The 13,268-nt window shown below is 42.5% G+C and overlaps 1 protein-coding gene across 1 annotated transcript; it reads left to right on the plus strand.

The window, feature by feature from the left end:
• The first annotated feature begins 6,894 nt into the window (after positions 1-6,894).
• SOST (sclerostin) lies at positions 6,895-10,970 on the plus strand. Its single transcript, XM_089532029.1, has 2 exons — positions 6,895-7,147; positions 9,696-10,970. The coding sequence occupies exons 1-2, from the start codon at positions 6,895-6,897 to the stop codon at positions 10,115-10,117; spliced, it is 675 nt and encodes a 224-aa protein (XP_089388155.1). The 3' UTR covers positions 10,118-10,970.
• The last annotated feature ends 2,298 nt before the right edge of the window (positions 10,971-13,268 follow it).

Genomic DNA, 13,268 nt, shown 5'->3' on the forward strand with positions numbered 1-13,268 from the left:
AATGGAAACTCAGTGGGTGACCTTGGGCAAGTCATTTCTCTCAGTCTCAGAGGATGGCAATGGAAAACCCTCAATGAAGAAACTGCCAGTAGGGTCATCTTAGGGTCGCCGTAAGTCGGAAACAACTTGAAGGCAAACAGCACATAACAACAATATTTTGAATTCCATCCACTTTATCTTCTCAGCTGGGACCCTAAGAGCAGATGTTCAGTTCAGTTCATTTTATATTTCTTTCTCTTTCGTTCACCTTGCACCAGACCAGTTTCTTATCTGGGTTGTTTTTTCCCATCTCTTTCCTGTTTTCTGCCAGAATGGGTCTCCCTGTTTGTGCAACACTTCTCAGGAAATCATGCACTGATAGGAAGCAATCCCAGGCCTGCTTAACTTGACCATTTAAATAAACATTTCACCAGCATTGTTTCCTTTCTTAATAGATTTTTTCCTTCCTTCTGTAAAGTTCTCACATTAAGAATTTAATTCCAGAATTCCAGAGGGAATGTGGCGCCTGAACACTCCTCACCAAGCTGAAGATGTCTCACTTCTCACACATACATCAGGGGACATTTAACATGCCTCATGGGAGTCTGTCTAGCAGAAGTTCATTTCTATAAAAGGAGAGGGAGGGAGAGGGAGGTGGGAGATGAGAGAAAGATTGAAAGAGGGAGAGAGAATATGAATGAATGCAGATTTGGCCAAGACTGGAGAAGCTTTGTTTTTTCTTATAATGTCACATCTCCAATCCTGAGCTCTGACATGGAAAACATGCTTAAAGGAACTACACCTTTCCTGAAATAATAACCTGTCCAGGGCTGGCCAGAGATATTTTGCTGCCTTAAACACATCAACAAAGGGCATTGCCTGCCAGAACCTCAGTCAAAAAGTATCAAATCCAGACAATTTATTTTGGCACAGAAAATCCCATCCCTGCCAATAAAAATACAATATTGCCACATTGGCAGGCTATCAATTTGCAGATTCAACCACCTGTGGATCAGCACATTCCATACTATTCAATGGTGGCACATGCACAAAGATGCTCAGACTCAGATGCATGCACATCGCTACCCATTGAATAATATTGGGCGAACCTGTAAGCGTTTTTTTTTAACATCTGCAGGGTACACCCCAGAACTGAAATACAATGACCTAGATGATTCAGTCTTTGGTATTTAATGATCTTTATTTTATTTTATTTTATTTGTTTTGTTTTGTTTTGTTTTGTTTTGTTTACCTAGCATTTTATCTATTTTTAATGGTTGCCTTTCCAAGTCTTAGGGGTTGTCTACACTGACAAAAAATAATTCAGCTTCACCTCGCATTTTCCTGCAGTGACCCCATTAATGCCACTCCTACTCGAAATAAACAGGAACAAGTTGTTCTGACTGCAACACATTTCCCATTCCTAGATTCAAATTCATACAAAAGGGATGCACTTTTCCCAGCATTATTGTCTTTTCTAATGAGTCCCGCCTTCTCGTGATGTGGCCAAAATACGACAGCCACAATTTGACCATCTTACCTTCCAGGGAGGTTTCTGTCTTAACCTGCTCAAGGGGCCATTTGTTTGTCTTTTTGATTGTCCACATTATCCTCTGCACTCTTCTCCAGCACCACATCTCAAATAAGATTAATTTCTTCTTGTCTGCTGTCTTTGCTGTCCAGCTTTCACTATACATGGCGATGGGGAATACTATGGCTTGGATGATTCTAGTTTTAGTGTTCACTTGTATATCTCTACTCTAGGATTTTGTCTAGTTCTTTGATAGCTGCTGTTCCCATTCCTTCCTTTTTCTTGTTTCCTGACTGCAGTCTCAATTCTGATCCAAGATATGGGCATGCCTAGGCAATTTTATATTGTCCTGTTATTTTGGGAGGCCAACTCTTGAATGAGTTTTATTTTATCCAAAATATTCCTTAGCAGGAAGTTTTAAAACTCATCAGTCTACCTGCTGATTATTAAAACACCACCACACAAACACACACATGCAGACACACACACACACAACTGCAGAGAGCATAGGGCAATGTGCATGATCACATTTAATTAACTTTCCTGTTCTGAGAGAGTGGCTATACAGTAACTCCAGCATAGGCAAAAAACAGGAAAAACCATATTAAGAACTTTTAAAGTAGAGATGCAGGATACATGGAATTCCCAAGATGTTGCTGGACCACCGTTCCCATCAGCACAAGCCAACATTGCTGCTGGTGAAGGATAATGAATCTCCAAAGACATCTGGAGGGCCATGCATTCCAAATCGTGGTTTTAAGCGAAGTAGCCACAAAAGTTAAAGCCATGTGTTGGGTTGTAAATTGAGCATGCCTTGTTTCATGCCAGCACAACTTGCAACCAATGAATGTGGGCCACTAGCCATGTATGAAGAGTCATCCAGGATTTTGTAGGTTTCTTACTCAGCTTCCTGCATGAGACTGAAAAAAACCCAAAACAAATTGTCAAGCAACTGGTAGGCTTCAGTATCTTTGCACATCACACGGGAAGTTATGCTAAGCTGTCTGGATCACAACATGTTCTGGGCCACACAGTTGAATCATGTTCTGCGCTAGGCAAATAGCACCAAATGCAGGGGAAAGCAAACCATCAGAGATAGCCACAATTAATGTTTTAGAATGATAACCTATTTGATGGTGGTGGAACACAAAGCAGAGATATACATTCTTAATTTTTTTTTGTCCTTGCATGCAGAAATGAATAATTACTGTAAGTTTCTCCCCGTTTTAGGGGAAAATAAATATGTTTGCACTCATTGAGTATCACAAAATCCCCCTCAATAGACTTAGACAGGAGGTCCAGGAGGGCAACGGCTGCAGGCCAGTGGATAGCTGGAGGAGTGTTGAATTTGGTGTGCAAAAATGTAACTTTTCGATGCTCTGTCAATCTCCTACTTGACAAGCACTGGAGACTTCCCTGGCCCTAATTTTCAAAACAAGGCAGTGAGAAGCACATTCTGCCTTGGCTCAAGGCAACATGGAATAGTTGAAATGATGCTCCTGCAGTAATATTTGCGCAAAAGGAAGCTTTCCTTCCAATACAAAAAACAGCTTTGAAAAAGCCATGTCATCGTACTATAGCAGGAAAATAAAAAGTTAAAACCCTCCTCCCACTCGCCTCTAGCTATCCTGATCACCATCAGCCTCAGAATCCTTCCACCCTGCTGTTTACATTTTAAAACACACACATTGTTAAATGCACTTTAAGTGCAAGTTGCCTTTAATGGTACATGTAACCCTTTGCTATTAGCAAGTAGGGGGCGGGGAAGAGTCAGAAGGTGGCCATATATAATTTTAAAATTAAAATGAGTATCATTTATATTAATTATGAATGTTGCTGTGTGCCTTCACATCATTTCCAACTTATGGAGACCATAAAGCGACCTATCATGGGGTTTTCTGAGGCTGAGAGTGTGTGACCAATTTCACCTAGTGGGCAAGGAACTGAACCCAGACTCGGAATCCCAGTCCAATGCTCAAACCACTACAGTGCACTGGTTATCTCATATATGTGTGTATGTGTGTATGCACATGTGTGTGTGTGTATCTGTCTCTGTCCGCACGTGTGTGTGTGTGTATCTCTCTCTCTCTCTCTCTGTGTATAACTGTGTCTATGTATATATGTCTGTCTCTCTGTCTATCTGCCTGTTTATATATATTTCTGCGTGTGTCTGTGTGTGTATATATGTGTGTCTGTATGTTTACATATATATGTGTGTGTGTCTGCATGTAAGTGTGAGTATGTATGTCTCTCTGTATATATATATGAGTGTGTGTGTGTATGTCTCTCTATCTCTGTCCATGTATGTGTGTGTGTATGACTGCGTCTGTGTATATATGTGTGTCTGTCTGTGTCTGTGTGTATATATGTATGTGTCTGTCTGTTTATATATTTTTCTGTGTGTCTGTGTATATATGTGTGTCTGTCTGTGTCTGTGTTTACATATGTGTGTGTGTGTCTGCATGTAAGTGTGTGTATATGAGTGTGTGTGCGTGTGTGTATATGTCTCTCTCTCTGTGTGTCCGTGTGTATATATATGTGTGTGTGTGTGTGTGTGTGTGTGTGTGTGTATAGATGTCTGTGTCGGTGTGTATATGTGTGTGTGTGTGTGTCTGTCTGTCTATATATATATATATATATATATATATATATATATATTTCTGTGTGTGTCTGTATCTGTGTGTATATATATGTGTGTCTGTGTCTGTGTGTTTATGTGTTGTCAATCTTCTTATCAGTTCAAGCTATACTGCATAATGGCATGGAAGCATGGAATATATATTTGACCATATTAATCCGGCATAGAAAAACTCTATAATTCTGATGAAGACTACTTGAGTGTCGAAACGGCCACAGAGAACTGCGGAGGTAGCCGTCAAAAAGGACTTTAAAAGGACTTTTGCTACCAGTACAAACTATATGTTACATCTTCATGCTACTGTGCTGCAAGTATCTTCAATGATTTTTCCCCAGACCTTTTATTGGATTCTGTTGATACAGCAGTAGAAAAACTTCACTGCCAAAACAGCATACATTTATCACATGGACCTGGTTGACTTTCACAATGAACACAGTGTTATTCATGTGTATACAGTGGACCCTTGTTATACGCTGGGGTTTGGTTTCAAGATCCCCCGTGTATAACAAAATCCATGTATGCTCAAGTCCCATTAAATATAATGGCGTAGCAAAATGGTATCCCTTATAAAAAATGGAAAATCAAGGTAAATTTATACTTTTTTGGAACATTTTCAAACCGTGTATGCTTGAATCTGTGTATAAAAAATCCGTGTATAAGAAGGACCGACTGTACTGTTGAGTGTTTGTGACCATTGAGTCTCGATATTGTGAATATAGACATATATGTTTTATGAATGAGATACGCCCTTGTTTCTGTTTTTCCAAATATTTGTATATATCATTTGTTGTTTCCCTCTCTTTTTGACTATTGTAGAGAAAGCTTGCTGCTCGTTGTTTGTGTGTGTATATATATGTGTGTCTGTGTCTGTGTGTTTACGTGTGTGTGTGCGTATACCCACCTTTTAGGTGATGTCCTGGGGTATTAAAATGCTTCTTTGCATGCATTTAAAAATGTAACTTGTAAGTGGGAGGTGGAAAAGATGGAGATGAAGTCTGAACCTGATAATGATGAGAAATCCCGCAGGCAGGTTTTCTTTTCTTTTCCCTTTCTAAGCAAATCCTACCAATTGTATGATTCCAGGATTCTAATCACTGCAAATGAGCTTTTAAAATTTCCAAACCCATACATTGGCCATGCCTTTTTGAGGCCGATCAAACAGGGCAGAAAATCTGAGCAAGCTTTTGGGACTAGCAGGTCTCTTCCCCATGCAAGATGCTACAAAGAAAAAGGCAGAAGAAGAAAAGGACTTGAATTCTCTCTCCCTTCTCCCCCATTTAGTCTCAAAGACTAAAGAATGTGCAAACTTTGCAGAGTCCTATATAAGACTTTATGGGTATTAAGTTTCACTCGGACTGGGATCTTTCCCTTGCTGGAAAAAGGAAGAACAAACATGGTAAATTCTAGAGTTCAGGGTCTCTATAAAACCTTGATAGAGCTCAAGTAAAAGGACACAAAATTCACAACACAAGCTCTTGAAACACCCACTTCTCCATCAAGTAAAGATGTTTGCTTCAGAAAAAAGAGTGGAGAAAAGAAGTGACATTATAGGAAAAGCATCATCAAAATAATAATTAAATAAATATTGGAACTTCAGATTCTTTGTTTTGACCAAACACCTTTCCTTTCCTCCCCAACTCAAAATTTGGGATTTAAATGTTCTGAAAATGGTCAAAAGTCAAAGAAGGTGAGATAGTGACACAGAATTTCTGCTTAAGGTGAGGAAGAATGTAACGCTGCTAAATCTATAGAGAAGATTTAGGTTGTTTCCCCTTTATTTCCTGACTTTTGTTGTTGTTAGAAGAAGCCAAGTGAGAACAAGGAGTGTAAAGAGATAACCATTAGATCCAGATGTTCCATCCACTGACTTGTTGACAAAAGAAACTACCACGAACTCTTAGCATACATATATGTTAGACATTCTTGCCTGGTGTCCTGGTTTGAGAGTCGGACTAGGACTCTGGAGACCTGGGTTCGAACCCTGGCCCAGCCAGGCAAGCCCACTGACTTTGGGCAAGTCACACTCTCTCAGCCCCAGAGGCTGGCAGAAACCCTCTCTGAGCCAGGGAAACCTCATAGCAGGTTCATCTATGTTGTTGTTGTGTGCCTGCAAGTGGTTTATATTTATGGGGACCCTAAGGGGCACCTATATAACAGGGTTTTCTTGGCAAGATTTGTTCAGAGCAGTATGTAGAGAGATCTTGTGGCACATTTGAGACTAAATGAAAGAAAGAAGTGGGCAGCATGAGCTTTCCTAGAGTTCAGTCTCCTTCCTCAGATGCACTGAGTGGAAATACATTGAGGAAGTCAACCGAAGTCTAAGAAAGCTCATGCTGCCAACTTCTTCCTTCCAGTGAGTCTCAAAGGTGCCACTATGTACTGATTCTACAGACTAACACATCTATAGCTATATATACAGACTAACACAGCTTTGAGTTGTTCAGAGGAGGATTCTACAGGCATATCACTAGAGTGATATGATAGCTCTGTTTAACCCTAGATATTACCATCATCATCATCATCATCACCATCATCATTAACATCAACAACAACCCACACACACTCACACACACACCCCTGATCCCGCCCAGCCCCACCTGATTGGCCAGCTGCTTTCCCCAATGGGATTTAAAAAGGAGCAAGGGGCTGCCTGGGTTCCTTAGGATCCTGGGGGAGAGGAGGAGGAAGATCCAAGTGGCTCAGACCCAGCAAGACTCACCTTCCTTCCAAGCCCCAGGTGCGAAAGATGCGGATCTCGTGTTTCTTTGGCTCCCTCTTCTTCTTCTTCTTCTTCTTCTCCTCCTTCCTGCTGCCTTCTGGGCGAGGCTGGCAGCCAGTGCTGAAAAACGATGCCACCGAGATCGTGCCGGATTTCCCGGGAAACGCCGAAGCAGAGCCCGAGGAGCCCGTCTCCCTCCAGCCTCAGGAGAACGAGACCATGAACAACCGAGCCCAGCCCCAAGGAGAGAGGCAGCCCCAGATCTCCCTCCACAGGATGGGTAAGAGAGATAGAAGGGTGATGGGCATTGGCATCCGCACTGCAGGAATAATCCACTTTGATCCCGCTTTAACTGCTGTGACTCCAGGGCTGCAGCCACACTGGAGAAATAACCCGGTTTGGCACCGCTTTAACTCTTTTCTGGCTCAAGGCTATGGAATTCTGGGAGTTCCAACTCCCAGAATTCCATAGCAAGGAGCTAGACAGAGAGTTAAAGCTGGGCCAAACCGGGTTATTCCTGCAGTGTGGATGCAGTTTTATAGTTTCTTCTTCTGGGGACTACAACACCCAGGATCCCCTGATAGTTTTCTTTGAGGGACTGCAGTTCCCAGAATCCCCCTTACAAGAGGGATGAGAGGCCACTATGGTGTCGTGGTTTGAGTCTTGGACTACGCCTCTGGAGACCTGGGTTCAAATTCCCCGCCGAAGCATAAAATCCCACTTGGGGAAGTCACACTCTCTCAGCCTCCAGGGGATGGCAGTGGCAAAGCCCCTCTGAAGCAACTTGCCAGGAAAAACCCAAGAGATGTTGGTTGTAGGGTAGCCACATAAGTCAAGAATGAATTAGAGCAGAACTGGGGAAATTTTGGAGTTCAGTTCCCAGAATTCCAGACTTTGGGCCAACATGGCTAAGGCTTCTGGGACTGATGTCCAAAATCTCTTAAAGGGCAGTTTGTTTCGGGATCACTGGTTTAGAGGTGCCAAAAACATGGGCACCTGCTTAGGTACTGCATTTGCCCTGTTTCAGTACTCAGGTGAGTTTCTTTTAGGGAATTACATTTCCCAGAATCCCCCTTACATTGCACAAGAGAGGTAGAATTCAAAGAGATAGCCAGGTTAGTCTGTAGTATCAGTAAGCAGAGAGATCTTGTAGCACCTTTGAGAGTCACCGAAAGAAAGAAGTTGGCAGCATGGTGATTTGTTTCCCCCCTTTCCTGCCTCTCTCAAATTCTCAGGTGTGCAACAGGCACCTGGCTGGGTATTGCATTTTTATTCAGAACTCAGATAAGGTTCTTTTGGGGACTACAGCTCCCAGAATCCCCCAGCCAACGTGTCGCTCAGGTGGCTGGTTGATTCTGGCTGGTTTTGTCCACAAAACAAACTTTCTGAGCTTTGATTTTCTTAGCTGGTTACATTATCCTCCAAAGAGCTTGGAACACTTGTGCATGCCTCTCTGTGGGTGTGTATGCATGTGGTGTGTGCCTTCAAGTCATTTCAGCCTTATGGCAACCCTAAGGCAAATTTATCATGGGGTTTTCTTAGCAGAGGAGGTTTGCCAGTGCCTTCCCCTGAGGCTGAGAGCATGTGACTTGTCCAAGGTCAACCAGTGCGTTTCATGGCTGAGTGGGGTATCGAACCCTGGTCTCCAGGGTGAGAGTCCAACAGTCAAACCACTACACCATGCTGTTCATGACTGCCCTTTATCATCACAACAACCCTGTCAGGTAGGTCAAGGTAAAAGTAAAGGACTGGCTCAAGGTCACACAGTGAGTTACACAATGAGTAGAAACTTTAATCTGGTCCAGCTCAATCCCCAGTCCAGCACTCTAACCACTACACAACATGTTGTAGCCTCACCCATCTGAAGACACTTGTCAAGAAAACCCTGTGATAGGGTCGCCTTATGACTTGAAGGCGCATAACACACACACATGGTCTGATGCTAGAAACAGCAGGAGGCAAGAGCATGCCTATATTCTGCTTCATCTAGTGATCTGTCTCTCACTAGTTCCCCATATCTTGTTTGGGCACATGGGCAAGCTATCGCTCATTGAAGAAACATTTAACCTCACTGAAATGAATTTCAGCCAAGACTTGGAATGTTCCTTATCTGGACCATAATGTGGCCTCCTTGCTTCTATGGCCAGAATCTTTTTCCTCTTAGAAATAAACATACTCCTGAAATACATTCCTAATCTGGGTTCAGCCAGCCAGGCCCCTTTCTAGCACCAGAGCTTGGAAATAACACATTATGTTTGACCTGGGCAAACAATTTCGATGACTTTATTAAGCACCGTAATGAGTGGTAAATCAATTTTTAGAGTCATGAGCACTCATTTATAGAGTTGCCATGAGTCAAAGTCAGTGTGACAGCAATTAACAACAACTAAGACTTTGCACATATCTACCCCTTCAATCCTTGCTGCTGCTGCTGCTGCTGCTGCTGCTGCTGCTGCTGCTTCTTCTTCTTCTTCTTCTTCTTCTTCTTCTTCTTCTTCTTCTTTTTCTTCTTCTTCGTGATTTTTCCTCTTCCAAGATTCTCCCCTTCTTTTAGGGATGCCAAGCTACATTAGTTTTTGCTGAGAACTACAGTATATACATGCACCTGTGTGCATCCATCATTATTTAGTGAAAATAAATAAATAATTCCAGAATCCCAATTTTGAGATGAGAAAGTGCATATGATTGGGTAAGATTCATTACTGTGCATTTGTCAGTGCAGCGGCAGCCTAAGTTCATATGGTTTGATCAACACCTTCTTTGACACATGATTGCTCTGATGCCAATGTACTCCAAGTAGCAAAAATCTCATCCTTCTTTCCTTGCAGAGTCATTGGAATTCAGCTGCCGGGAGGTGTATTCTACCCGCTATGTTACTGAAGGTCTGTGTCGCAGCATCAAGCCTATTAGGGAGCTGGTATGTTCCGGGCAATGTCTCCCGGCCCACCTCCTTCCTAATTCGATTGGCAAGGGGAAATGGTGGAGACAGAATGCTCTGGATTACCGCTGCATCCCTGCCCACAGTCGCTCCCAGCGCATCCAGCTCACCTGCCCCAATGAGGACATGCGGACGATCAAGATCCGAAGCATCACTGCTTGCAAATGCAAACGGTACACCCGCTACCACAACCGTTCCCAGCTAAAGGACTTCAGCAAAGAGACTGCCCGGCCTCAAAAGAACAAAAAGCCACGCTTCTCCAGAACCAGGGGTAGTAAGGCCAACCAGCCGGAGCTTGAGAACTCCTACTAGTGGAGGGCTGGTTTGAGGGAGGCTCAGCCCAGATGTGGAGAGAATTATTATTTTTTGTGTGGCCCACCCTCCTATTTTTTGATGGCACCAGGATCAAAAATGGGACTGATTGAGGGGGTTGGGTGGCCACAATCACCACAACAGCGTTTCTGTGGCCAGGGGGGGTCAGTGCTGATACAGCCCAAAGCTATCACTCTCCTTGAGTTATCCAGGGAGAGAGATGGAGAGGTGGAGAGGCAGGAGGAAAAAGAAAGAGTGGAACTGGACGAGAGAAAAAAAGCTGTTATCAGCTTGAGAGAGAAAAGTTACTCATAGGTTAGGAAAGGTTGTTTGATGCCTAATCTGAAGAAAGGCCTTCCATTCTCCAAGTATTCCTTGTCCTTCCTTGATTTGGTCAAGGACAGGCATCTCTCTGTTAAAACAAACATACATCAGTTTAGAGCAATGTGATATCTCAAAAGGCATGTGTTCACCTGCACACATTGCCATGGCCGCCTTTCACACTTTGCTTCCTCTTGAGTTGTGTATAAACCAGAGCTTGGGAAAAGCTACTTTTGGGGTGTTACTTAAAGAATGCCTCAGCCATGATGGCTGGGACATTCTGGATGTTATAGTCCCCCCCCAAAAAACCCCAGCTTTGGTGTTCATGCATTGACTCTTGCTGTGTTGCTGTGTTATGCCTGAAATGTATGCTAAGTTCTCTGTTGATGGTGTAAGATGGCTTCCTCTTCTTGAGGAAGAGCTATGCAATGTTTTGACTCTGGAGGTAAAACTTTTTTTTCCAATGTAGCTATATTGTACAGAGCCATGTTGTCAAGCTATTCTGTACACATGCACATATATTTTCAGACATCTTTACTGAGGTATGTAATATCTGGAAACATCCTGCAAAGGTCTTTCTGTTAGAAACAGTAAAGCAGATATAATTTTTTGTGGGTTCTTCAGGCTATGTGGCCATGTTCTAGAAGAGTTTGTCCCTGACATTTCGCCAGCATCTGTGGCTGGCATCTTTAGCCACAGATGCTGTCAAAATGTCAGGAACAAACTGTTCTAGAACATGGCCACATAGCCCGACAAATTCACAAAAAAACTATGTATGCCAATCATGAAAGCCTTCAAATTCCCATTAGTAAAGCAGATGCTGAATTGCAGAGTGACAAATGAGCAGGTTACAGACGGATGTATGTGATATTTTCCCAACATAGGTATGAGCCTGAAAAGTGCATGCAGGGCTGATATCAAGGGGTGGCACTGGAGGGCACTTACCAGGATCCACAGATTAGCAGTGTGTCTAATGCTGGCAGCTTCTATGCCATAGGAAGCTACAAGTCAAACCACTGGTCCATCTTAGGGATGGGATGTATATTTGAAAATATGTGAACGAGTGATGAAAAATGGGTATCTTGAGTGACTGGAAATATTGATGAAGAAATTCCTGGATAGATGAGAATCTTTGCAGTTTGGGATATACTCTCTGTATGGGAAAAACATGTGGGAGTTTTGCACAGAAAATGGCATTTTCAGCACAGAAAGCAGGTTTCCTGTGCAGAAAGCAGTTTTCTGCACAAAAAACCCATGTGTGTTGGATTATTTTGTTTTGTTTTTGCACTGTGTCACACATTGCAAATAATTCTCAAAAACTGAACTGTGAGGACATTCTCGCTGTGAGGAAGGAATTGGTAGAATTATTCACGCTTGCCTGCAAGAATAAAATTTACAAAAATGTTTATCTTTAGTCCATCTAGCTCAGTATTGTCAGCAACCTGGACTGGCAATAGCTTTGTAGGATTAGAGGCAAGGATTTATACCAGCCCTACCTGGCACTGAACATGGAATCTTCTGCATGCAAAATATGGGCATGAGACCACAGGGATAAGAGCAAAGAGAAGGGGGCAATTGCCCCAGTTGCCTTGCCAGTCCCTCATGCTTTCGATTGGGCCCAGAGAAGAAAGGCATGTGAATGGGTAGCGATGACACTACTAAATGAGTTGGGAAGAACTTTGAAGGCCTGATGCCCCAGAGCCCCACAACATCAGCCAGGCATGTGCATACAGTTCCCTCCTCACATCATCATGAGTGGCCAGGGAATGGAGCACTTCTACAGGCCAACTTTTGTGTGTCATGGAAACAAAATATCTGCCAGCATTTCACTGATGAAAACTAGGACTTGTGTGGCCAACTAGCATCACAGCATAGTTAAGTTAGCCAAAGCTATTAATAAGTATAAATAAACAAGCTAGAGGATGTAGCAGTTAACTTTCTTGCCTGAGTCTACTCAGAAGAGCAAGATTCTGCCTCCCATCTTCTCCCCATGCTAACTTAGATGAGTGCAAACCACTTTTGTACTTTGAACTTTGTTTGCAGCATTTGAACTAAGCTGAGGACAAAGCGGGAAAGTGAGAAGGGAAGAGAGAAACTGAGACATTTGAAAAACAGCTGAAAAAGTGGGACAACAATAATTAACTGGGACGGTCCCTGCCAAATTGGAACAGTTGGAGTATATAATATAACCATGCAAATGCCATAAACAATTTTATAAGCTAATATGCACTCCCTGTGTGCATTTCTGTAGGTAAAATGTTTCCAAGTAAATTGGTTTCAGTTGGAGTTTTTGAAAGCTGCTTTGGTCTTACTGTTTTAAGGCAAAAAGCATATATTACAATGCCTCTTAGAATTCCAGGAAATACTACTGCTACTATGACTACTATAGTCATTTCTCTTTCCTTCGCCTCTCTCCTTCCTTTCTCTTTCTTCCCCACTTCTCTTTCTTCATTCCTTTATAAAATACCACTCGTTCATCTTCTCGATGTGCTATGTAATAGCAAATAATACTAAATTATTATTTATTTCAATTGAATTCATAGTGTTGTGAAGTGCTTGCCACATGTTGTTTCAATCCTTATAAAACATTTGTGAACAGGGGAATTGATATTCTTACTTTGCATGTGGTGTAGGTTTGTAGTACAAAACCATATATCATTGCCTGGAAGTCACTCTTAGTGTGTTCAGTGGGGCTTACTCCCTGTCTATTGGATCCAGACTTTAGTCAATACATGGCTGGAAAACATGTATTTTTCAGCTCCCATCACTTCTAGCCAGCACAGCTATCCAGAAGACTATGCATTACCTACCCTCCTGGTCAAAGTTAAGT

Source organism: Sceloporus occidentalis, unplaced genomic scaffold (assembly GCF_023333645.1).
Source record: "Sceloporus occidentalis isolate IW3139 unplaced genomic scaffold, rSceOcc1.0.p SCAF_7, whole genome shotgun sequence".
In the NCBI taxonomy this organism is placed as follows: Eukaryota; Metazoa; Chordata; class Lepidosauria; order Squamata; family Phrynosomatidae; genus Sceloporus; species Sceloporus occidentalis.